The sequence below is a fragment of the Phalaenopsis equestris genome, unplaced genomic scaffold (assembly GCF_001263595.1).
Source record: "Phalaenopsis equestris unplaced genomic scaffold, ASM126359v1 Scaffold000618, whole genome shotgun sequence".
Lineage (NCBI taxonomy): Eukaryota > Viridiplantae > Streptophyta > Magnoliopsida > Asparagales > Orchidaceae > Phalaenopsis > Phalaenopsis equestris.
In genome coordinates, this window is record NW_018165058.1 from 331,552 (window position 1) to 358,855 (window position 27,304).

The following is a 27,304-nucleotide window of genomic DNA, read 5'->3' on the forward strand; positions in this document are numbered from 1 at the left end:
CGTGTTGAAGAAGTTGACCCAACCACACGAGGACAAACTGTGCTAAAGCTTGAATTGATGTGGATCCAGCCATTCATCATCGACAAACAGATCACCTCAAAACATACAAGGTGAAAACCTACACAGGAAACATGGATCGAAGATGATTTGAAGAAATTCTATTCTAGAAAAATTTGTATAGATTGACAAGTAAAAAATATGTTATCATTCCAAACTTTGCATTTCATTATATATATATATATATATTAAAAAAATCCTAAGAATTTCGTCATGTAGAAAAGAAATGAATTCAACTTTTATGAAAGAAAAATGCCACTAATTTATAATTAAAACCAGAAGCCCTAAATCCAATTCACGAGTTTCCTCTGGATCACTTGTTCGGAGCTCCCTTTGAAGGGTCGGTACGCCGTCGAAGCACACCGGCCGTCGTCGTCGAAGCCCCGCATCGGAGCTACCTGAGCCGAGTCGCAACTCCCATCTTTCTCCTCTTTCTGATCTGCTCCCACCAGAAACATTTAGGGTTGGAGTTCAACAAATTTGTAGCTTCTTCTTGAGATCGAGTAAACATCTTCGTTTCACTCGGTTTCTGTCAATTATCATTCAGTGATCCCTTGCTGTTCTCCATTATTTTTTTTTTCACTCCTAACCATAATAGCGTTTTGGATCCGTGTAACCCTTTGCTCCTGGATCAGTGAAGTAATTATAGAAATATCTCTGTTTCTGCTTGCATTGCTGCATGATATAGTAGATCTGAGTGTCGGTCTTGCTGCTACTCTGGATTGAAGGTATTTTCTTTGTATTTTAAATTCTCTTCAGGTTTTATTTGGTGTTTTTGTACTTTGTAGAGTTGTTTGGAAACTAATGATTTTTTCTGAAATCAAAATCGTCATATACAAGGTAGGTTTAAGAGGATTTGTGATGCTATAAGCAAATGCTGATTTCTCTCTAAACCAACTATATGATGGGAGCAGCAAATTTTGTTGTATTTTCAAAACATGCTGTCAATTTCAAGAAACTAAATGGGGGCTTTGTATATATTTCTGCTCGCATCAATTATTTCTATTTTTTTACTCTTCTTTTTTCCTTAATTGTTTAATTTTAGGAGACGGGGGAATCCGTTCTATTTTGTCTTGATGCTTGTACTAAGCACCAGTGATGCACCTTGCCTTCTGAGTTGAATATGGAAAATCCGTATTTTTGTTAAATTTAGTGCGTTAACTATTGAGTTAAACATAAATAAGCTCAATTTCAATGCTTAAAATTATTGTTCCTATTCGATTCCTTTCTAAACATGTCTAATTAATCAAGCTGATGATCATCAAAGGCTCCAGCATATCAATTGATGACTTCCCTTGTATATTAAAAAAAAAAACTGTTAAATTCTTACAATGTGACTTCTTTTAAGCATCCTAGGATATAAAGTATGTATTGTCATGCCTGTTTTTGTATTGAAAAAATATAATTTTATATACATATAAACTTTTATACTTGGTTCAATGAGCTCAACACTATCAGAAATATCCAGCAATTTTTTTCCGGACTCCTCTACTTGTGTTATGTGCTTTCTCTGAACTTATGAAATAACATGTAATCTTGACAGGTTTTCAGGTTTTTAGAACCATGGCAACCATAAAACTTGAAGCGGCAAAACAGTATTATGCTACCAGTAGCCTTATTGTGGGATATGCTCTGTGTTCGAGCTTGCTTGCTGTCATTAACAAATTAGCCATCACAAAATTCAATTATCCTGGTCTCTTAACAGCATTGCAATACCTGATTTGTGCTTCTAGTGTATGGATCCTTGGAAAATTGGGTTTTCTCCACCATGATCCTTTCACCATAGAAATAGCCAAAAAGTTTTTACCTGCGGCCACTGTCTTCTATCTTGCTATATTCACCAACACGAATCTCCTCAGGCATGCTAATGTTGACACTTTTATAGTGTTTCGCTCTTTGACACCACTATTGGTAGCCATTGCTGACACTGCATTTAGAAAACAGCCATGCCCTTCAAAACTCACATTTTTATCTCTGGTGATTATACTAGGTGGTGCTATTGGGTATGTGATGACTGATTCAGCTTTCACACTCACTGCATATTCGTGGGCTTTTGCTTATTTGATCACAATCACAACAGAGATGGTCTACATAAAACACATGGTGACGAACCTTGGGCTCAACACTTGGGGCTTTGTCTTCTACAATAATCTTTTATCCTTGATGATGGTACCAATATTTTTGGTGTTGACTGGGGAGTATGCTGATGTTTTGACTGCTGTTGGATTGGGATCTGGGCCTTGGTTTGATTTTGGGACATTTGTTGCAGTTAGCTTGTCCTGTGTGTTTGGCTTGCTCATCAGTTTCTTTGGTTTTGCCGCAAGGAAAGCTGTCTCGGCTACGGCTTTTACGGTGACAGGTGTTGTGAATAAGTTCCTCACAGTTGCAATCAATGTTCTGATATGGGATAAACATGCCTCTCCATTTGGCTTAGTTTGCCTACTTTTCACTCTTGCTGGTGGGATTCTCTATCAGCAATCAGTTACCGGTAGTACAATGCCTTCAGCACAACATGATTCTGCAGTTGCTAAGCAGGCAAAAGATATGGCTGGGGACAGTGATTCTGATGCTGAGAACCAAATATCGAGTATCTCGCGAAAAGATTCCAATGTATGAAATTAGTATTTTTTTTCTTTTTTTTATTCGCTAGTAGGGTTCGTTTGTCATGTTAGAGAGAAATGAATTATGTAATGCTTTTTTTTGAAATATTTAGGTAAATAAATTTTCATGGTTGATAATATCTCAATTCTCATTAGCCCCTGCTACTTCCATCAGATTATTTTATCATATGAGATTTTATATGCTTCTATAATTCCTAAGGTGGAGACATGAAGCATTTTAATTTAATCTTTTCGGCATAGCTCTTATACTTAGTTGATGAGATTAGAACCTGTGTATCATGATATGTTGCACCCTTATGCTTTACAATGCAGAACTAGATTGGAATAGAATGGTAGAATATCCTAATTGGAAGATTCTAATGTTTTGAAAAGTGTGTGGAAAAGCATTAACAATGATCATGACTAAAATAACTGTTCAAAGTACCCGAAAATAAGACATAATTTCAAGTATTGACGCAATTGATTTCATTCATAACACACAGAAAGGTCTTCTTCCCTAGATTATTTTATCATATGAGATTTTATATGCTTCTATAATTCCTAAGGTGGAGACATGAAGCATTTTAATTTAATCTTTTCGGCATAGCTCTTATACTTAGTTGATGAGATTAGAACCTGTGTATCATGATATGTTGCACCCTTATGCTTTACAATGCAGAACTAGATTGGAATAGAATGGTAGAATATCCTAATTGGAAGATTCTAATGTTTTGAAAAGTGTGTGGAAAAGCATTAACAATGAACATGACTAAAATAACTGTTCAAAGTACCTGAAAATAAGACATAATTTCAAGTATTGCGCAATTGATTTCATTCATAGCACACAGAAAGGCCTTCTTCCCCTAGTTTTAGAAACAAGAATAAGAATTCAAATACTTACTTTCAAATGTTTACTCCATAATCTGTTTCTCTTATTTTCCTTCTCTTTTTATATTTGTCGCAGCTAGACATCATATCTTCTAATAATCTTTATTTCTTCAATGCGATAAATATCTTCTAATAATATTTATTGATAATTATTTATATGATGCGATTAAGATTGTATATTATATTTGTATATGTTCTACTAATTTAAGTTATTTTCTTTCTAATATTCTTTTTTTATAATTTTAAATTTTCACTTATTTTAGTGGATATACATAGACTAGAATTTTTTTATTATTCTAAAGTTTCACGTGTTTTGGTGGATATATCAGACTAGAATTATGTTATTTGGAAAAACAATACACCTATGCATCTCTCTTTAATGTTCATTTGTAGGTATCTCCATGTCGATGCTAAGTGAATAGACTGAATGATAATCCTTGCTGTGATTGGAATTTTTATGAACTAGCTAGTGCTCTTTAATATTTTTATCTTTGATATGCTTTTTCATTAATTGTTTTAATAGAAATATTTCTTCTACAATTGATTTTCCTAATATGAAATCTAATTGTATCTTTGAAACTATCATAAATTTTCTAATTTTATATTTTATTTCTTGCTTTCATAAATTTACTGTATGATTCATAAATTTGATTTATCTATAGAAATCAATATGTGGAATATGTTTGTTTTTAAAAAGTATTTCTTCGCTTATTTGGACATTTTCTTAGTTTTCGAAAGTCTTGAGGAGAACTGATTATGCTCTTAGAGCGAGCAACTTTACCTAACTCTCTCTTGTAGGGGTGCTAGTTTTGCTTTTCCTATGCTTGAGAAATGAAGTCCATGCTTATCAGTAGTGCAAGATAGCTCCTAACTTAACCAAATACTCCTTTTATACTATCGTGGTAGAAAGGCATTTAGAGACAAAATAGCGCACATTATGTGCTATAACGAATAACTCATATATTGTGTGTTATTTTGTTAGTTTAGTTTTATGAATTGTTCTTTTTTAATTGTCTTGAATATAGCACTATTGTGAGAGCTGGTGGTGTGTATCAAAGAATATAAAACATTCAATATTGATCTAAAAAAGATTATGACATGAAGATGATTAGGGTGATAAGAATTTAAGTGATAAATATAAAGACGATGATGACTTTTGCTATCACTACGGTCTTGTTTGAGCAGACCTTACCTTTGAGAAAATTTAATTTAAAAGCAACATTCGAAAAGCTCCCTTTTAAAGTTACGGTTGGTAAAACGAGATGACTTTGAATACAAAATTTGGTGTGTATTTTTAAACTCTATTATAGAAATTAAAGACTATAATAGCTTCCGTCATCTCTGAAAATCCATTCGCAGTGGGTGTTGCTAGCGAATCTACCGCAGGGATAATGGGCTTCCTCATGGCGAGCGGGAAAGGATGCCAGATCTAAAGCTTAGTGCTTCAAGTAGCAAGCATGTAATGATTTCCAGACATGGAGCATTGCACCAATGGCTTATTGTGGCACTGGAGACACACACTGGCGGTGGACACCTTGACATTGCTGAAGCTCGAATGAAGAATTTTCATACACGCATAAGACAGATTGGAGCGATCGTCGGAGGGGGGGGGGGACCATTCCACATAGCAGGAAAAATTACATACATATTAAGAATCAAACACACATATTTCTACTTTCTTTCACTGATTTAAGGGACGATCTTTGAATCTATCGATGCGACGCTGGCGAGGAAGAACAAAGAGCCAGAATGAGAGAAAAAATGAGAAATGTGGAAGAGGTGGAGGTGAAATAGGAAAACCAACAAGTGGAAACGAAGGAGGCCGAAAAGCGGGAAATGCCGAAGAGATTGCCTGCGAATCACTCATCCTTTAGGGTATTTTTGTTCTTTCGTTCTCCGAAGCAACGTAGGTCCAGAACAGTGTAACAGAGCTCTAATGCCGCGATCCCAATACTGTGATAAATGTTGTTGCGGTAGAAGCATTTCTGGGAAAAGTTGGATCAGCTGGGTGAGCGTTCTTGCCACGTTCTTTGCAGTGGAATGGGGTAGCACCACTCTCTCAAACGAGGCCTACATTAGCTTTTGATGAATATGAGCGTTGTAAACTAAATATTTCGTATGCTCTTAAGCTCAGCTCTAAAATTTAATATTTTATCTTAATATTAGCTTTGTTATTATGATAGTTTTATTTATAAATTTAATTATTTTCTTTATAATGACGGATGGACTTTAAATTTGATTATTTTTTGGTCAACTTTCACACACATTTTTCCATGCTAAATTGTGTGACATCGAGTGTGTTTGTATGTGTGTGTGTATTTTTTTCTTAGATTGTTGAATTGATTATTTTTTGGTCAACTTTCACACACATTTTTACATGCTAAATTGTGTGACATCGAGTGTGTCTGTATGTGTGTGTATTTTTTTCTTAGATTGTTGAATTATTAATAAATTATTCATATTTTATGTAACTTTTTTTCTTAAATAGCATTTCATGTTATGTGCTATATGGTATAGCTATAGGAGGCTCTTACAATATAGTGCATTATTCTCTACTGTCAACTGTGTGAAAGTCTAATTCCCACACACGATATTGATGCTTAATTTCCACACGAGATGCAAGAGGAGCATCCACTGTTACATTTAGAAGGATGGGTGTCCTGGCTTAGCACTTCTGGGAAACCATTGCTCTATTCCCATTCCTAGGGAAATAAACTAACATAACTCCTACTACTGTGGCGGATTAAGTTGATTAGCGAGCACTTTAAGGTAAGTTTGTTAGCATTTAGTGATTTGTTATTTTAGCTGATAATTAATTTTATTTTTCCCCTAAACGCATGCCTAAACGCACGGACACTGTATATGCAAGTCCTTGAACCCATAACCTCTTGGTTGAAAGATAAACCTCATAACCTCTTGGTTGAAAGATAAACCTCTTTAACCAGTAGGCCAAAGTGACTTGCATTGCCCACGAATAGTTGTTTACTGTAAGGTTGTTATAAGTTAAAGACATGGTGGAATGAATTGTATTGATGTATCTTTATTTGTATAAAAATGTCATTGAGTTCTTATAGATTTGTGACATTCTTTTGATGCTAGTGAATTACTCACTTTTATAAGTGGATTTGAAGATATTTGTTTTTATTATGATTGTTTTTTCTATTCACCAAGCAATCCTCCTTTGGCATCAATTATGAGCAAGTTTTCATGACACTAAAATTCTTATAAAAAATCTTTATCAAGCAAAAGCGTTACAAGTTGTTGCCACATTAATTCGTTTTCGGTCTTTTGTTTTTAAGCTTATGAACCTGCAATCTTCTTGATGATGAAGTACCTTTCCCATTGTCACTAAAAATTTTATTAGGAATCAAACCTTTTTATCGACCTATGGTATAACCCAATTGATATATTGCAGTCCCTTAATTGAATTAGCATTGCCATGCGCAATCTTCTGTTTTCTCAAATTAATTGGTAAACCTTTGCATCCAAGTAGTTTTGGTTGACTCAACACGAGTTTAGTTATGCCACATGTGATGTCTTATGACATAATTCAGCCTAATGCATGCCTTCTTGATTTGATTAACGTTCCTCAATGTCAGTTGAATTGGTTTTGCGTTAGTTGACGGGATTTGATTCAGCCCAGCCCTATCCTGTTTGTGATTGATCTGGTAAAATCAATCAGACCTCGCGCCTTCTATAAAATCTGCAATCGATTCTTTTAAATCAGTTGATCATTAATCAATTTAATGGGCTTTTATGTCTAATTCAATGATCTCCCATACCTTCGGCTATGCTAATTGATCATTGCGGGCCTAAATTGTGCGCAATTAGATTTCATTCATTCCAATCTTGAGCCTAACACCCATCTAGCTCATTTGGTTGCTTGGCAATCATAACTTGATCTTATTTAACTTTCCCGCACTTGAATGAAGGATTTGGGCATTTTGTGGTTCAATTTGTTGACCTTCACTCTCTGTCATAGTTTGGGTTTTGTTTATTTTGAGCTTAGGTTGCCATGAATTTAATATCATATTTCAATTCATGCTGTTCAACTACTTGATTATTTTATAGAAGCCAATTGATTTCTCGGCCGAGTCTTAATGGATGCACCAATTTAGGAAGCCTGATTATTGTTTGTGAGTATTTCATCGGATTTACTAAAGTTGACTATTGTTGAAGGCCAAAAAAGGTTTTTGGAATTTTGACCTCCCTGAATTGGGCCAACTTAGCCTATATGTAGGACTTAATCTAACTCAGTTTTGAGTTCCTTAAAATTGCTTGGCTTAATCCCATTCAGTCAAATTCATGTTAAATTTACTCAAAGCTTTCCGTAAAGATTCTAAAGCTTAATTTGAAGTTACTTCATTTGAAGTCAACCAATTTGACTCTAGCTTGTGTGATTCTACCTAGGACTAGCCTAAGATCGTTCACGCTTAATTTAACATTGCTTGAGTTTAATGCATGGACTCAAAGCATGAATTTATTCCTTGAAATGATCGACCTCATCAATAATGTATGTAAATGAATTCCATATATGCTAAACTTAATTATATTCCTATATAAATTTGTCTAGATGTGACTTTAAATAGTTTATCAGATTAGTGTACATGTTGCATTAATTTGATTTTACTCACCTCGGCTCCACATGTCATTGTAAACGACAACAAAACTCATGATATTTTCTCTATACTTATTGGCCTTTCTTCCTACTTACTTCATAGGGATGGTCAACATCGCCAAGAAATATAATTTTAAAGTTAGTATACTTCCTCTTAGTTTAATATTATTGCAATCATATTTTATGCTAAATTTACTTTCTCCTGCAGTCATTCTATCCAGATTATGCACGTATATGAATTTGATATCATGTTGTAGTAGTTTTTTCTTATCCAAAAATTGTCAAGTATGTTTCAGTAACCAGTATCGTGGTTGATGCTGAGTTGATAATTGTGCTGTAAATTAATTTATTTGGAGTTATGCAGTATATGATAGAGCAGATTCATTGTAAGAAGATCGTGAGGCTCACCTAATTGGACAAATCAAGTCATACGAGCCAAGTCAACTAAGCCACATGATCGGACTATACAAGTATTAGCCATTTGACCGAAAATGAGACAAGATGGCATACCAACCATCCATTGCAGGAAAGCCGACTCGATATAAAGAGCTTGTTCTACAAAGTTTCTCTGACCACCCAACGGAGACTCGGAGACTCCTTAGTCATTACCAGGGATCAAAGACAGGCAACCAGATCAAATCGGCCTACCAAACTCTACCAACCAAGTTGATACAGCAGAGCCAAATCAATAAAGCTTAGCTAGCTGAGCCAGAGGCAATCAGATGATTTGCCAGTGCTTATAAAATAGAGATGCCCTAATATAAATCCTTTCCAAAGAAGGGTAAAAATATAATATCACTAATATACCACTACAATAAATGGAGTAAACATAAAATGAATCATCAATAAATGAAGTAAACATAACATGAATCATCAATGCTGTTCATCTCTCTCTCTCTCCTCATTAATATTTTAGTTATTTGGTGTAATTCACGGACAATGTTGAATTCAACATCCTTATTTTCATAATTAGAGAAAAAAAAAATAAATAAAGAACACATAACAAATATCATCCTCAGAAATTTCACGATGTTCATGCATTTCTCTTAAAAAGGTCTATAGCAAACTTTTAAGAAAATTAACTGTAAAAAACTGCACCTTTTTATAAATAGAGGTCTAAAATATGTGACGTTTCAGAGTTTCTAAGAAAATAAATTGGTGCTTATTTGCTTCATGGTTGTTTCTATTTTTATGTTTTGATGATCAACAAGGGTTTAGGGTATGGTTATTAACCTAAAATACATTTACCTCAAATTACATAAATTAGAACTCCTATGATAATTTCTGCTCATTCCATATTAGACATTTTATTTATTTAAATGCAGATGAGGGCATTTACATACATACCACCCAGTTACTATGTATTTACATATATCTAACATCTAAACTTTATTTTTAACATTTATACCACCCAAAATTTTCATATCACATAAAAATATCTAATTTAACTTTAAAAGGTAAATGCATATTTTCATGCAAAGCAAGCATTCTCTCTCTCTCTCTCTCTCTCTCTCTCTCTCTCTCTATATCGAGGGTATAAGGGGGTTACATCCGCGGTATAACCTCCCTGTAACCTTCTGTAACCTAAAATAGGTTTCGCGCTTCTGTTATCATATATTAAGAATTTATTAGTAGATTACAGGTAAGTTGCAGAAGGTTATAGGGAGGTTACAAGGGGTTACACCGCGGATATAACCCCCTTGTACCCTCATTTTAACCTCAATATCGTACGCAGCACTGCGTACGTCTATCTCACGCAAATTTTTTCCGCGTGTGTCTCTCTCTCTCTCTCTCTCTCTCTCTATATATATCGAGGGTATAATGGGGTTACATCCGCGGTATAACCTCCCTGTAACCTTCTGTAACCTAAAATAGGTTTCGCGCTTCTGTTATCGTATATTAAGAATTTATTAGTAGATTACAGGTAAGTTGCAGAAAGTTATAGGGAGGTTACAAGGGGTTACACCGCGGATATAACCCCCTTATACCCTCATTTTAACCTCAATATCGTACGCAGCACTGCGTACGTCTATCTCACGCAAATTTTTTCCGCGTGTGTGTGTCTCTCTCTCTCTCTCTCTCTCTATATATATAATGTAAATCCATAGAAATAGTGTGGTATATATGTAAATTACTGAAAAAAAAAGGCTTGCAGCTCACAACTTTTCTTAGCACTTTCCTACTACAACACACATAATGAACTGAATGGGAAAAAAACATGCAATTGTCGCAATGAATTCAAAATGAACAAAGGGCATTTACATACATACAATACAATTCTTATGAATTTACATATATATTATTTGTACTTTGATATTTACATCTATTCTACTCAAAACTCTTATATCACATCAAAATTACCACTATTATTAATTTTTAAAAAGTGGAGCACACCTTTTCGAACATGGGTAGAGTGGCATAAATGTAAAAAAATTAAAATTTAGGTGTTAGATATATAATTTCATATGAATTATGTGGTGTATAAGAAAATCATTCAACATCAAACGATAAAACAGAATGATTGATTTTTTTATTAAGTAAAAAAACTATATAAAAACAGGAATATAGTACCATGTGTATTATCATGTGAAAGAATCTTTGGCTTATGGTGAAAGGAGAAATGTTTGCTGCATTTCTCCAAAAACAAAGATTCAATATATATATATATTACTTGAAATGGGGCATTTGCATACATAGAACACAATTCTTATGTATTTACATCTCTATTGCAAATCCTTAATTTCACATTAAAAATAACAATACTATCATTTTTAAAACACGAAAATGTTATGTAAATATGAAAATTACAGCGAGAGAGATAAATACATAAGAATTATGTTCTACAAATGTAAATTTCCATTTTTAAGTTATTGCTCATCATTCTCAATGCCTGTGTGTGTGGGGGTGCGTGGGCGCTTGTGCACTGCATGTCTGTTGTTATATGTATATGGAGTACAGAAAAATCGGGCATACTCGTAAGAGATGGCTTGCATTCCTCCAAAACATACCATTTTCTTAACCATTGTCAACTGTAAATGATATCACTAAAGTGCGGCAACTTCAACTCGAATTACAAGCCCATATTTCTATGAAATTTTTGGATTTGATCTCTGCTTTTCTTGGAATCAATATCAATTGAACCCAGTATGGCTATCATCTTAATCAAAAGAGCTATGTTCATGAGATCTTAAGTCGTGCTGGAATGATAGCATGCAATCCGGCGCCCATCCCTCCACCTATTTCCATAAAAAATTCCAATGATTCCATTGATTTCTTCCCGAATCCATCCCTACATCGACAGCTTGTAGGATCACTCCAGTACCTTATCTTGACGAGACCAGACATTATGGTCGTCGTTAACTCTCTTTCCCAACATTTTCAAGCTTCGTTTTAGTGTCATTATCAGCAACTTGAGCGTCTTTTGAGGTATTCACATGGCACTTCAGATTTAGGCCTACCGTTCAAAGCTAGTCCAATTACTCTTCACACCTATGTTGATGCAAGTTGGGCTAGTGATGTGAGTGATCAAATATCTATTAGTAGCTATTGCATCTTTGTTAGTCCTAATCTTCTCTCGTGGAATGTAAAGAAGCAACCTTCGGTTGCACGATCCTCCAGTGAAGTGGAATATTGCTTCATCTCTCTAGCTGTGACATAAGTTATATGGCTACGGTGACTTCTACAAGATTTTCAAGTCTCTCTTCCTATTGCTACAACCATCTGCTGTGATGACATATCCGCCATGGCCATTGATCAGAACCCAATTTTCTTATGCTAAAACTAAGCATATTGAAATCAACTATCATTTTATTCAGGATCACATCCAACCCAACGAAATTACACTACAATATTTGTGTTTATTCAGGATCACATCCAACCAAACGAAATTACACTACAATATTTGTGTTCGGATGACCAGATAACATACATCTCCACTAAAGCTGTTCCTACTCCTAGATTTTGCACTCTTTGAACTAAGCTACAATATCTCTTCGAACTAAGCTAACAATATCTCTTTGAGGAATTATTAGTTTGCGGGGGGCTAATAACAAAGATGAATGATATATTTACGGGATTACTTGTGGGCTTCCTAATTATAGCTTAATTAGAGTACTTTTTATGTAATCTTCTATATTAAGCTTATTACCTATATATTCTATATAATCTTAATTACCTATGCGCGCGCGCGTGCGCACACACACACACACACACACACACACACACACACACATATATATATATATGTATGTATGTATACATACATACATATACATACATCTATATACATACATACATATACATACATATACATACATCTATACATATACATGTATGTATGTATGTATGTATGTACAAATATATGTATGTATATGTATGATATATATATATATATATATCTATATATACATGTATCTATATATACATGTATATATATATATATATCTATATACATGTATGTATATATAGATGTATACATCCATATATCTATATACATGTATGTATATATAGATGTATACATTCATATATCTATATACATGTATGTATATATAGATATATACATCCATATATCTATATACACATGTATGTATATATAGAATATATGTATGTGTATGTGTATATGTATGTGTGTATATATGTACACATACATCTATATATATATGTATACACACACATACATACACACATCCACACACAGAAACACGCACATATATATATTGTACATATAGATATATATATATGTATGTATCTATATACATGTATGTATATATAGAGATATATATATGTATGTATCTATATACATGTATGTATATATAAAGATATATATGTATGTATCTGAGATATATATGTATATGTATATGTACATGTATATATATGTATATGTACATGTATATATATGTATATGTACATGTATATATATGTATATGTACATGTATATATATGTATATGTACATGTATATATATGTATATGTACATGTATATATATGTATATGTACATGTATATATATGTATATGTACATGTATATATATGTATATGTACATGTATATATATGTATATGTACATGTATATATATGTATATGTACATGTATATATATGTATATGTACATGTATATATATGTATATGTACATGTATATATATGTATATGTACATGTATATATATGTATATGTACATGTATATATATGTATATGTACATGTATATATATGTATATGTACATGTATATATATGTATATGTACATGTATATATATGTATATGTACATGTATATATATGTATATGTACATGTATATATATGTATATATATGTACATGTATATATATGTATATGTACATGTATATATATGTATATGTACATGTATATATATGTATATGTACATGTATATATATGTATATGTACATGTATATATATGTATATGTACATATATATATGTACATATACATATATATATATATATATATATATACGTATACATGTACATATATATACATATACATGTACGTATACATGTACATATTATACATGTACATATATACATATACATGTACGTATACATATACATGTACATATACATGTACGTATACATGTACATATATACATATACATGTACGTATACATATACATGTACATATACATGTACGTATACATGTACATATATACATATACATGTACGTATACATATACATGTACATATACATGTACGTATACATGTACATATATACATATACATGTACGTATACATATACATGTACATATACATGTACGTATACATGTACATATATACATATACATGTACGTATACATATACATGTACATATACATGTACGTATACATGTACATATATACATATACATGTACGTATACATATACATGTACATATACATGTACGTATACATGTACATATATACATATACATGTACGTATACATATACATGTACATATACATGTACGTATACATGTACATATATACATATACATGTACGTATACATATACATGTACATATACATGTACGTATACATGTACATATATACATATACATGTACGTATACATATACATGTACATATACATGTACGTATACATGTACATATATACATATACATGTACGTATACATATACATGTACATATACATGTACGTATACATGTACATATATACATATACATGTACGTATACATATACATGTACATATACATGTACGTATACATGTACATATATACATATACATGTACGTATACATATACATGTACATATACATGTACGTATACATTGTACACGTATATATACATCTATATATATACATATGTACACGTATATATACATATATATATACATATGTACATACATCTGCTTGTATGTATATATGTATGTATGTGTGTATGTACATATAGATATATGTATATATGTATATCAACTGATCAGTTGGCCGGACATCTGCTTGTCAGTTGTACGTCCCCCCTTGTCTGGGGTTCGATTTCACATATATATATAATATTATGTGTGTGAGTGTTTCTGTAACTGTATTCATGTAATGTTTGGAGTAAAGCCTTTCTTCTTCTTTTCCGTATTCTGCTTCTCTTGCCTCTCCTTCCATTTTCTTTCAGAAATGACCTTAAATTCCTTTAGAACTGATCAACACCAAACAAGCAAGAACACCCAGAGAAAACGTGGTTAGAAAACAAAGACATTACCACAATGCAAAAGTCTGCCAATTAGTTATGTCAATCGGCACTGCCTCTTTGTTACAAAGTTGTAGCAGCAATCTCAAATTTATCTATAGGCTATGGCTACATGAGTGATGGCGCTTATAAACTACAACAAATCTTAAAAATTTCTTGTAATACTCAGTAACTCAAAAGCCCAAACTTACAAGTCGAGAGACACAGGAGCTTTATAAAAGAATGGCAAGCTTTTATGTTGAATCTGAGCAGCCTCCTCACTGCTAGCTTCTTTGGGATTAAAAATTGTGTTATCTTGAAGAGGAAGCCCTTGCTTGAGTCGTCCGGCTTGTCTGGAGTGCAGAACTTGGCTCGAGATCACTGGAGATCGAATAGACTGAAACTCCTGCAGCGCCATGCCCAAATTCTTCACCCCCCACTTCTTCAGACAGAGGCCTAAGACCTTAGCATCAAGAACAGACATGTTTGTGCTTCTGGAGCAGTGTGGTGTTATAGGATGAGCTGCATCACCCACCAAAACAACATTGCCCCAGAACAATTGAGGAAGAGGATCACTGTCATATATTACATTGATGAAAGGACTTTTTGTTTCTCTAATAAGCCAAGCAAGTTCGGAGCTCCACATTATGCTAGAATCCGCGTGCATCTTCTCAATCAACTCATGACTTGCCTTCAGGGTCACAGATCTCCCCTGCATAACATTTTAAAGAATCCTGCCATGTTTATCTTACTATATAAAAACTTATTATTCAGAGATAGCAGGCAGCTTGCCTTGATGTCAGGCTCTGGTGTGTTGAAGTACCATATCCAATTGAGCCGCTTGCTTCTGAGCTCAAAAAGAACACAATGGCTTCCATAAGCTAGATCAAAGTACAAGCATTTTCCAAGTTCAGGATAAGCTCTACGAATGGTGCCAATGGTGTCGGAGTCAATATTTTTTGAGAAATCATACACTCCTCTCCATGCTGAGTAACCAGAATACCTGTTCAAGTGCAGTAAAATAAAACCAGAGCAATAAAAGAAGAAAGAGGTTCAAACTTGATTGATCACTGCTTGCTAGCTTGTAACTTCCAACCTTAACTTGTGATCAGGAAGGAAATGTTGTCGAATCGTGGACATACTCCCATCAGCAGCAATCAATAAATCAGCAGAAAATTCCCTCATCTCATCAGTGTGCAGAACTTTGACTCTGATTTGAACTGAAGCTTTGTTTTCTGATATGCTTAGAGAGAAGAATTGATGACCCCACAGAACTATACCTGGTGGCAAAGCTTTGTATAAAAGTGAGTGCAGATCTTTCCAGTGGAAGCATCTGTAGTTGAAATTATCATCTCTAGCAACAGTCTGCATAACCTTCTTCTGTCCATCCAGAAACTGGAGCTGCATGAGAAGATAAAGGAGGATGAAGCAACCAACTAATAAGAAGTTAAGGGAATGAAATGGACCAGTTCAATGTCAACTGGCAAGGAGGCATCATTGAGGATGGCTGGATCTAACAACCAAGAGCTGACGATCTCCCTAGCCTGTGGGTCAAGGCTGAGACCTGCCCCTGTAGGACTGCCGGAAGATGGGGATGAAGACTTCTCTATCACTGTCAACTCCCAACCTGCGGTGATCAAGGCATGTGCACAAGAAAGACCTGCTATGCTGCCGCCGACCACCAGAGCCTTCCCTGGTGCTTCCCTCTCCGCCATTGAAAATCTCTTACTCTGTGGAGAGTAAATATATTAGAAAGGTGGGTCTGGAAGGAGAAGAGCTGAGTCTAGTTGTCAATTTGGCAGCTTTACGTTTTGTTTCTAGTTTACTCCTCCATGATGTCATGTTAATTGGCATGTGGTTTCCTTGCATTTGCTTGCATGATATAAGTAAACTGTTTTGCTTTGTTTTGTTTTATTTTGGAGTTTAGCACCAGCTTATGGATTGAATAGGACAAATGATTATACATTACAATATATACCAGTGGAAAAAAAAAGAATAAACTTAAAGCGAGACCATAAAAAAGAGAAATTTACATGTAATCATTATGCACTTGATTTAACACCTAAAATTTAATACTTATATTTATAACACTTGATGTTATAACACCTAATCTAATGAGAAGGATGCATAAAGAAGCACATATCCGGATTATTCTCTACCAATAGCAAAAAAAATCACAGTAGCAATCATTACATTGAATCAAAAGAATATGAGGTAAGTATAATCACAATCGGTATAGCACAATCTTTAACCAGCTTTGATCAGTTGATACATGACAGATGAGTGTTCTAAACTATGATAATGATAGAGCCATTCATTTTTTTATTTGGAAATATGGTAATGCCTATATCATTATATAATCATCAATCAATAAATAAGTGATGAACTCTACCAGTGCGATCAACTTATGAAAGAAGAGTGTTACATCATTTTTCTTATACATTGATACTCTGACATAAGAATAACCAGAGTATTTGATATGAAATTAAATTTTTAATATATTTCTTTTAAAAATAAAATAATCAAGCTATTTTGGGAAATTTACATACCTATCACACAATTTTATTTATGTGTACAAATTTTTATTTTCATCTTGACTATGGTTGTTTGGTATCATAACAGTCTGAAGATGATAATTCGATAAATCCAATGGTGTAATGCAATAGTGGCGACGACTGAGAAATGATAATCCAACATATCTATGATGGTGGTACAATGATGGTGGCCTGATGTCGATCTTATGATGGTGATATGACATCATAGTGGTGACCCAACGTCAATGATCTGGTGCAATAATGGCAACCTGGTGTCAGTGGTTCAACATGTTAGCGATGAAATGATCAGACATGTGATGGAGTTTCAGTGGTGATAACGACCACGATAATTGTGGTGGTCCAACATGGTGACATAATAGTGATGGGGGCTCAATGTCTATCGATTGATGGTGGGCCTGTGGCAACAACTGCCTTATAAAGTTGGCCGAACACAGAGGCGTTGGGGGCCTAGCATCAATGTTTGGCATGATAGTAATGACCCCGTGTAGGTAGTCTTGCATGACGAAGTTGGCCGGCCAAGTAATTGTGGTCCTACGACGACAATCAGATATGGCAATGGCCCTAGCTTCGGTGCATTGACATTGAAGCAGTGGCAGAATGTTTGCAACAATGACAGTTGTGATGGTGAAGCTACATCATTCCAATAATGGTGATGACTAGTAAGTAATGGTGGTCATTCGACCACTTTGGCTAGACAATGGCGAATGTGGCGGTAGAACAAAGATGGTCTGATGATGGTAACAATGACAGTGGTGGCAGCCGGGCCATAGTGATTTGACAATGGAAGAGGCAACCAAGTTGTTATGATTTTGCAATGGTAATGGCTAGATGACAATGATGACAACAGTTGGAAGTCAGTAGTCTAGTGAACGTGATAAAGTATATATTAATGTCTTAGCATTGTTTGAAAATCTAGTACACACAAATTTAAAAAAAAGTTGATTTAAGGGACAACATGGGGTTTTAGTGAAAATCCCGAAAGGACAAATGCCACAAAACTTAGCCTAGTTGAAAAGGTTCTATTTTTTAGATGTGTGCTATAAGACTTTATTTTTCTTTGAATAATAGAAAATAATATTACAAGAGTGAATGTTATCAGCTTAACTCGCACTAAAGCAGAGGCATACAAAATTATGAAGGAGATATTAACTCTATGATAACCACACTAAAGGAGAGGCAAATATTATGAAGGTGATAGCAACTCTACTATGATAACGGAAGATCAATTGCAACATTTGTGTAATGGAGTTCAGAATTCAGCATTAGCGTTGATGGAAGCCACTAGGCAGTAATGATTCGACAATAATAGCAGTGATAGCCAATCGATGGTGATCTGACGATGGCGGTTAGATAATAGAGGATTGACGATGTCTATTGTTTATGTGGAGCAATATTGGCCTGATGACAACTGTGGCAACATGCAAGCAATGATGTCCGCCACGTGCTTATGTTCCGATGATGACTAAGCGACACTAGTCCAATAATAGCAGGGGCTAGGACACTCTGATCCGACAATAATAGTAGTGGTGGCACAGTGATAGTGGCTTGGTGATGGTGGTTCGATGTCACCGGCGGCGACAAGGGTGACTGTTTGGTGGAGATTCGCTGTAATCATCACCATCTTTTATTCATTGTAATTATGTCCAGTACCATTACCATAGATTTTTGTGCTTTGATGTTGACATCTCAACGATGCTCTCGTGACTATTGTCACACAAGAAGTTCTATACTTTCGCCAAGCCATACTTAAACTACCATTAACATAGAATTAACCAACTAGATTTGCAGTATAAGTTGAAATATAATGCTGCAATTAACATAATATTTTTTTTTTCTTGAGTTCATCGACCGTTGACATTTGAGATATTTTAATAATATGATTCCACTCTCTTAACAAATGCACGAATGAAGCCGTCCGTAACTCGCAATTCATCATTAAAGCAAAGCATCAAACTTAATACTTTGCAACATAAACCTTAAACCAGTAATTACTTTGGAAATCACATTTGCATTGAATTTTAATAGATAAATTTAAAACTTGATTGCATACTTATCGCAAAGTCAGTACTACTTTTTTACATAAATATAGTCGCCTAAATCATATCTAAAACCAATGTCGATCTACTTTGAATTTCAGCACAAATAAAAATATAACCTATTATTTTTTGAAATTTTAGTTATTATGATGATTATGTTTACAAATCATGAAAATTTATGACGGTTGTTGCATGCCAGAAAATTTGTGGTGGTTGAGTAATAATTTAACACCTCAGTGTTCTACGAAAACTCAACACATGCATGGATAAAGATAAAATAATAGGAGAAGACACCATGATTTTTTACGTGAAAAATTTATTAAGGGAAAAATCACGGGGTTTAGCCCAGTTAAAATGATCCAATATAAGTTTGCAAATACAAAGATAGATTATTATCCTACAACTAGAAAATGTGTACAATGTTCTGCCAAGTATAACATTTGACAATACACAATATACTGAAAGATTAATTGTTTTCTTAAAATAGCTCTCAAGCGCAATTACCATTGAGAAATATTATCTGGTATTTAATACGTCATGTTCAAGATATATCGTTACACAGTAATTGAGATACTTTGTTACTCAACATAGTTCTTCGTTACTCAATAATCCTTTGTTACTTAACATGAGAATTTGTTATTCAATAGAATACTTCATTACTCAACCTTTGTTACTTAACATGAGAATTTGTTATTCAATATTCATTACTCAGCAGAGTTTAACAACAACGTCTAGTAGGGGGCGACCGGTGATGGTTGACGGCGACCAGCGGGCGGTGGTTAAAGGTGGTCGATCTACCACTACAGAGGCCATAAGTTATTGCCGAGTCTTCTGTCATGAACAACACTAGAATTAGGCTTCTTTCCTTTCCCTCAAGTGAAGAGAAGGGGTCTCACTTTGACAAATACTCTCATAACCACCCGATCGAATGACCCACATTGATTCTCTTTAATCATTGGTGATTTTCTTATGATCTGATGGCCTTAATGACCTCATAATCGAGTAATTGTAAGCTCGTTGGATTCCTCTCTTCGAGAGGCTTGATTTAGTATAGGTATGTAAAATTTAGAGTTCATTTGACTCTTCAATTAATCATCTAAAACCTTCAAAAGAGTTCAACTGCTTGATTGAGGCTTGATTTGTATCAATTTTGATATCATTGTGCTTGTCTTGTTGAGCCTGTCAGTTTGACAATTTTGTTAAAATTGTAGCTCTAGTTGATTTTCAACTGATATTGAAATTTTTTTCTCCAAAAATGCTTCGAGATCCATGCAAAATGCCTCAAAATTCGTGCCAAATGGAAAAAATTAGCCGAAGATGCATCAATGGTAATTGGTAAATAAAATTAAATTCAAGACGAGTCGACTTGATCAAAGCATTTTTTTGTTTCAAATAAAAAAGATTACAAGATAGCGGCCAAAGGTATGGAACGTAAATGACCGAACCTGAGACAAGAAACTTGAAAAAGTATAGGAAAACTAAATTTTACATCTTCATGAAAAAATATGATAACTTTGGAAATAAATCAATCACTGAGAACCAAATAATCAAATTAGCCGGATTTAATTCAAAATTATTTGAAATGCTTAAGGTCTATGATGTCAAAGAAATCAAATAGAACAATAACATAAAAAATATAAATTAAACAACTAAATTCAAGCTATAAATTTGTAAAAGCTTATATTAAGCAATATAAATCAATAAGAAAAAAAAAATCTATAATAAATTAAGTATACAAAAAATGTAAGAAAAAAAAGGGAAAAAACTAATTTGATTTGAAATTTACAGCTTTCAATGTAATTTAAGAAGTAGAAATAAGCTTTGTGAACCCTAACAATTAGATATTTTGATTTATAGCTTTACTATAATCTTATACTATAATGCATAACTAAATATTACATAGAATGCAAATAATATTGTATGAACTCTTAATAGTTATCAGGCGTTTCATATCTTCATCTCATGATTAATAATATTATATAATAACTATCCATTGTGTAACAAAGAGAATTGCAAAAAATGAGATCTAATTTAATTAACTCATGTAAAAGACTTAAGGATAAGAATTAATTTGATTTACTATTTAGAAGTTGCATTGTATTCACCAGAAGTTGTGTAGGCCATATACAAGAAATGCAAATAATATTGTATGAACTCTTAATAGTTATTAGGCGTTTCATATTTTCATCCCATTGTGTAACAAAGAGAATTGCAAAAATCAGATCTAATTTAATTAACTCATGTAAAGATTTAAGGATAAGAATTAATTTGATCTACTATTTAGAAGTTGCATTGTAATCACGAGAAGTTGTGTAGGCCATATACAAGCTACCCATGTCACCAAGTTCTGCTCTGCTGCGGTTTTAGAACTGTCAAAAGCCTTCCGTCCAGTTATCAGCTCCAAAACAAGCACGCCAAAGCTATATATGTCAGATTTCATGGTTAACTTACCACTCATAGCATAATCTGGGGCACAGTAGCCATAAGTGCCCATCACTCTTGTTGAAACATGCGTATTGTCACCAACAGGCCCGATTTTGGCCAAACCAAAATCAGAGAGTTTTGGGTTAAAATCATCATCCAACAAGACATTAGCAGCTTTCATGTCTCGGTATATAACAGGTGGATTTGCAACATCATGAAGATAAGCCAGCCCGTGTGCAGAACCAAGAGCTATCTTTATTCGAGTATTCCAGTCAAGTAGGGCTACAGCAGGAGGTCTACCTGCAACAAAAAAGGACTAATAAAACTTTGTCAACGCTGCAAGCAGACTAAGAAATGAAATATTGAAGATGTAACAGGGAAAAGGAAAAGTAAAACAGAGAAAATATTATTCAATCTCTAGTCACAAACAAACACACAACCCAGTATAAAGAAGTACATAAGTTTATAAAAACATAACTGAATAAATACAACGGTGGAGATAAACAGAGAATTCATATTATATTATTTAATATTCCCCCTCAAGTTAAAGCTTGCGGAATGATGATATAGTTAACGATTTGGTGAATATATCGGCTAATTGATCATATGTAAAAATATAAGTGAGAACCGAATCCTTTAATTGTATGTGCTCCCTTATGAAATCATAATCAATTTCAATGTGTTTTTTATGAGCTTGAAAAAAGGATCATGTACAGTAGTCATGGAGGCATGCTGTCATAGTGGATAAAAGTAGGTTACTCAATAGATATAGAGAAATCTTGAAAAAGCCGTCGCGGTCATGTAACATCAATTGCTATTGAGACAGGCGCTCCATACTCTGCTTTAATGGAAGATCGAGCCCCTATAGGTTGCTTCTTGACAGACCAAGTGAGAAGATTAAGAGCAATGATTGAATAATACATGGTAATCGATCTTCTATCATTTGAATCGCTAGCCCAACTTGAATCAGAGTATGTGTGAAAGAGTGAGAGGTCTTGCTTGTGATGGCAATCCAATGTCGAGAGTCCCTTGAATATATTGAAGAGGTCTTTTGAGATTCTGATAATGGACGTTGAGAGGTTAATGAAGGTGTTGAGCGACAAAATTAACAGTAAAAGTAAAATCGGGTTTTATGATAGTTAAGTATTGTAAGGAACAAATTAGTTGTTTGTAAAGAGTAGGATGATTGAATAGCTCATTAAAGTCAAAATAAAGTAAAAAGGAGTGAGTCATAGAATTGGTAACAGATTTACATTCAGTCATTCCAGCTCTATGAAGAATTTTTCTTGGCATAAGATGTTTGATTGAGATGAATTCTATAGGAAGTATGTTGTATATTACTGCCTAGGAATGTAGATATGGGTCCAATAATTTAAACAAAAATGTGTTATGAAGATTTGTTACAAATTTTGAAGAGTATATGAGTCGTTTCTGGTCAATAAGATATCATCAGCTAGTAAAAGGAGATAAATACAAGTTTGTTGATTTTTGTAAATGAGAAGAGAAGGATTAGCTTGACTATGAGTGAAACCATATTTGACAAGATGACTGGTAATAGTGTTATAAGATTGTAGTGGAGCTTGTTTAAGGCTGTAAATGGATTTTTTCAGTAAACACATATGATTAGGATGATTAGGACCAATGAAACCTGGAGGCTGACTTATATACACAATTTCTTGAAGTTGGCCATTTGAAGAACTGACCACTTATGATGAAGAGCAACAATTAACATAAGTCAGATTCTATGAAGTCTACCCTCAAAACCGAAGGTTTCAGTATAGTTAAGACCAAACACTTGTTGATAACCTTGAGCCACAAATTTGGCTTTACACCTAGCCACAGACCCGTCTTGATGCCATTTGATTTTGTATGCTCACTTACTACCCAATATGGGCTGATAGGCAGAGGAGTTAGAATCCAAGTGTGCTGAGAGGAGAGCCTGAAATTTAGAATTCATAGTGTCCTGCCACTATGAATGTTTTAAAGCTTGTTTGAAATTGAAAGTACCAACTCCCAACCGGCTTGTTTCCACTGTCGCTCACCTTAACTCATTTTCTAGGTAAATATCCAATGTAGGATCTAATGAGTTGATGTAAGCGACAGTGGAAACAGACCGGTTTGTTAGAGGAGATGAAGGTTGGGAGTTGATAAGGGTGGGTGGCTGATTATTGACAGATTGAAAAAGTGACTTTGCAGGAATTGTGTTCGGTAGAAGGAGAAGAGGTGTGGTGGTAGTATTATGTGGAAGTGAATGAGAAGGAGAAGAAGATTGCTTGTAGGGAGGAAAGCTAATTTCATAAAAAATAACATGTCTAAAAATAATTCTTCGGCCGATGTTAGGATTGAAGTATTTGTAGCCTTTGGTGTTAGTAGGATATTTTAGAAACACACAAGAGGGAGTCCTTTGCTGGAGATTATTCCTTTGAGATTGAGGTAACTAAGAAAAGCATTCACAACCAAAAACTTTGAGGTGATTGTAAAAGAGTTGATAGGGAGATTGAGAAGACTTGGTTTGTGATGGTAACCGATTGATAATATAGATAGCTATAATCATAATTTCCTGCCATAGGGAAGAAGGAAGTTGTGAATCAGCCAATAGCGCTCTTGTGGTTTCTAACATATGACGATGCTTTCTTTTAATAATTTCATTATATTCAAGAGTGTAAGGGCATGCATTTTGATGAAAAGTATCATGATTGGTAAGAAACTTAATTAATTGAACGTTGTCATATTCACCACCTCCATCAGTTTGTAGAATTTTGGCGCGTTTTTCAAGTTGCAACTCTATTTGTTGCTTGAAGTTAATAAAATGTGAAAGAACTTTCTATTTGTAATTCATTGGATAAATCCATGAGCACCTTGTAGCATCATCAACAAACAAAACATAGTAACAATACCCTTGGATGAAAGGAGTAAATATTATATTATTTATTAAAGAAACATATCTTCTTAGCTTGGAGAAAATATTGCATCTATATAATCGGGCGTTCGAATGATGGCATGGATTGCACCACACCCTGTGCACAGCAGCATGCTGTTTTCTCTTAAGCTAGAGCTCTAAACTCCTAGATTACTAATTATATTTATGTTAAGTGACCGGTTAAAGATTGTAGTGAGTTTAATTGGAACACGAAAAATGCTATTTATTTTTTTCCTGAAACCAAAGCTAGAAAATAATCATAATTCTCATGTTTTTTTAAAAATTCACTCCATATAATTTTATAATTAATATTTTTTTCAATTTATGTATAAAATCCACAAATAACTTCTTATTTTTCACTAAAACAAGTGATTATTTTGAAGTTTACATGCAGTAAGAATTACATGCGATGTACTCATATTTAATCTAAAAGAACACAACTAAATCCTTATTTATATTTTTCACCTACTAACTATTTAAAAAATGATTTAATATTTACTTAACAAAATGTGCAATCTCTAATGAAAGAGAAAAAAATTATGTCTAATTAATCATAAGTGCGTTCAACGGCGGGGATCACATCATACCGTATGTTTGACAACGTGGTGCGATCCATAGTAACGTGCGCGCACACGCCGTGCATTTGGCGACATGATGCAATCCGCACCGTCCTCCACATATCCGTCATCCATATATAATATTTTGTTCTAATAAAAACAAGGCTTCCATATCACAAGAAGGCTGAAAACAAAAGAATAGCATAGCCAAGTAATGCCTGCCATCTGTAAATAAATTCATTATTAAAAATATGATTTTTATGCTTTTTTTAATAACGTCATTGGTAGGAGCGAGCCATTACCGGCATCCCCTCTCATCAGCGAAATTCTCGTCTAACGCGTCCGTAACTGTCGCAGAATCTGATGAAATTTTCTGATGTATGAAAACAGCCAGCTCATGGCTTTCAGATTAGACGCTAACGGCAGCAGTAGGAGACGGGAAGAGGAGGAGCTCGCCGGACTTCTCCGTCTCAGGTAAAGTTCTGAGCCCATCGCAGACCACTTTAAATTTGGAAGCACTTTAATGTAGTACATACATTTATAATTTATCGTTTTATTTTGAGATTCATATTCTTTATAGGATTTTTTATTTTTCATTGATTTTTAAAATATGTTTTAAGTGCATTTTCAGTCAATTTGAGACCAAATTAAGGTAGGACTGACCTGTGATGCAAATACACACATATTGATGTAGGTGTACGTGTCGATCAAGTTGTTTATGAATTTTGAGTCCAAGTACAAGTTCATAGGGAATGAGGTTGCTTCTTAAATTAAGTTAAATTTTATCCTAAGAGTGCTAGTTTTATCTAATGGAAATAGTTTTCAATGTTAGTTTTGGATATTCTAAAGAAAACAAAAGACAAAAGATTTGTAATTCTATTTAAGCTTTTAATAGAAAACTCCTTTTGAGTTAGTATAGTGTTTAGGCTTAGATCTAATTCAAGTTTTTCTAATATAGTTGTGATATGCTTGAAATATTGTGAATCACTAGGAACGATGCATATATGTCGATCAAATAATATACGGATTTTAGTCGGTGCGTTGATCCCACAAGGAACGGGTTAACTTTCGAAAATAGTAAAAGTTCTAGTCTACTAGGTTCAAGTTCATCTTGAAGAATTAAAGTTTGGAGATCTCTTGAAGACTTGCACACTTCCAGACTTGTCTGGAAGTCTGAAAGTGTGGATGAAACCTGAATATACCAATCCCCCTTCAGAAAATTCTCCCCAAACTTTTCGATTATGCCAATTTAAGCCTTCGCCCGATAAACAATGTGCATTGAAAAATCTAAACTGTAATCCTACATCTACAAGCGTCTGGAATCCCGTTGCTTTATTTTCAGGTAACAAGGCGTCTGGGTCACTGGTTTCGAGCGTCTGGGCACCCAATACTAGAGCATGGGCACTAGTTCTGCCCAAGACTAGCTTGTGGGCGCCGGGTCTGCTTGGTTCATCCCGTTTTAAGTCTGTTTCATTTTTTTTCTCCTATGTTACATAATCACATGTACACTGCATATACAATCACAAGCACAATGAAAAATATAAAAAAGACACAAATATTATAAAAATAATATTAAAATATCATGCACATTCGATATAAATCAAGTTGACAATCAAGAATAGAAATACTCCTTATTTTCTTTTGAGATATTAAGAACTGTTGAAGATTCATATTACAGTTTAGTGCCCTATACCAAGTAAACTTTTCCAGAAATCTGTATTTCCCAATTGATTTAACTTTTCTGATAGCACTATACATATTGTACCATGAAAATGCGAGTTAGATTAGTTGTTCCAACTAGTTTAAAATATCAAATGACCATTTTAAAAGTACATGGACCTTATAAAATTAAAACATCAATAAATCATGTTTAAAACTAAATAGATCTTGAATAGTTGAAAATCATAACACAATCACCAGCAAGAAGAAATTTAGGACTTTGCTACACAACTTGATTACAATTAACATTTGAAGAAAGATTCAAATCTAAACACAAGT

General features: G+C 33.9%; 4 protein-coding genes across 8 annotated transcripts in view; 2 read left to right on the top strand and 2 right to left on the bottom strand.

The window, feature by feature from the left end:
• Positions 1-287: 287 nt before the first annotated feature.
• LOC110029979 (GDP-mannose transporter GONST4-like) lies at positions 288-6,425 on the top strand. 4 transcript variants are annotated; one of them, XM_020732498.1, is made up of 4 exons: positions 288-560; positions 693-785; positions 1,601-2,667; positions 4,905-5,138. In XM_020732498.1, exons 3-4 carry the CDS (start codon positions 1,621-1,623, stop codon positions 4,935-4,937), a joined length of 1,080 nt encoding a protein of 359 aa, XP_020588157.1. In that variant the 5' UTR covers positions 288-560; positions 693-785; positions 1,601-1,620; the 3' UTR covers positions 4,938-5,138. The 4 variants fall into 4 exon arrangements, with proteins under 4 accessions (XP_020588157.1, XP_020588160.1, XP_020588158.1 ...); XM_020732501.1 differs by lacking the exon at positions 4,905-5,138 and adding an exon at positions 6,135-6,425 and having other exon boundaries at positions 288-785; XM_020732499.1 differs by lacking the exon at positions 693-785.
• Positions 6,426-14,819: 8,394 nt separating this feature from the next.
• LOC110029975 (6-hydroxynicotinate 3-monooxygenase) lies at positions 14,820-16,619 on the bottom strand. 2 transcript variants are annotated; one of them, XM_020732491.1, is made up of 4 exons: positions 16,296-16,619; positions 15,911-16,215; positions 15,607-15,817; positions 14,820-15,526 (listed from the first exon to the last, which is right to left on the bottom strand). In XM_020732491.1, exons 1-4 carry the CDS (start codon positions 16,527-16,529, stop codon positions 15,023-15,025), a joined length of 1,254 nt encoding a protein of 417 aa, XP_020588150.1. In that variant the 5' UTR covers positions 16,530-16,619; the 3' UTR covers positions 14,820-15,022. The 2 variants fall into 2 exon arrangements, with proteins under 2 accessions (XP_020588150.1, XP_020588149.1); XM_020732490.1 differs by having other exon boundaries at positions 16,281-16,619.
• A 5,049-nt stretch (positions 16,620-21,668) lies between these two features.
• LOC110029982 (probable serine/threonine-protein kinase PBL7) lies at positions 21,669-25,441 on the bottom strand. The gene is made up of 4 exons (XM_020732504.1): positions 25,337-25,441; positions 23,872-23,990; positions 23,674-23,768; positions 21,669-22,129 (listed from the first exon to the last, which is right to left on the bottom strand). The coding sequence occupies exons 1-4, from the start codon at positions 25,439-25,441 to the stop codon at positions 21,669-21,671; spliced, it is 780 nt and encodes a 259-aa protein (XP_020588163.1).
• Positions 25,442-25,623: 182 nt separating this feature from the next.
• LOC110029970 (ABC transporter G family member 36-like) overlaps positions 25,624-27,304 on the top strand; it is a 13,870-nt gene continuing 12,189 nt past the window's right edge. The window contains exon 1 of the mRNA XM_020732485.1: positions 25,624-25,780. Coding sequence (XP_020588144.1) covers positions 25,683-25,780 — 98 coding nt within the window. The 5' untranslated portion in view covers positions 25,624-25,682. The remainder of the gene's footprint in view (positions 25,781-27,304) is intronic.

Coding starts and splice junctions, on each gene's coding strand:
- LOC110029975 (XM_020732490.1), bottom strand. CDS start 16,529: ATGGCGGAGAGGGAAGCACCAGGGAAGGCTCTGGTGGTCGGCGGCAGC. Junction 16,216..16,280: donor TGCCAGTTGACATTGAACTG/GTCCATTTCATT, acceptor CTTCTCATGCAG/CTCCAGTTTCTGGATGGACA. Junction 15,818..15,910: donor CTTCCTGATCACAAGTTAAG/GTTGGAAGTTAC, acceptor GCACTTGAACAG/GTATTCTGGTTACTCAGCAT.
- LOC110029982 (XM_020732504.1), bottom strand. CDS start 25,441: ATGGATGACGGATATGTGGAGGACGGTGCGGATTGCATCATGTCGCCA. Junction 23,769..23,871: donor TACCTAGAAAATGAGTTAAG/GTGAGCGACAGT, acceptor TCTAAATTTCAG/GCTCTCCTCTCAGCACACTT. Junction 22,130..23,673: donor ATCAAATGGCATCAAGACGG/GTCTGTGGCTAG, acceptor TTTTTGTTGCAG/GTAGACCTCCTGCTGTAGCC.
- LOC110029979 (XM_020732498.1), top strand. CDS start 1,621: ATGGCAACCATAAAACTTGAAGCGGCAAAACAGTATTATGCTACCAGT. Junction 2,668..4,904: donor TCTCGCGAAAAGATTCCAAT/GTATGAAATTAG, acceptor ATCCATTCGCAG/TGGGTGTTGCTAGCGAATCT.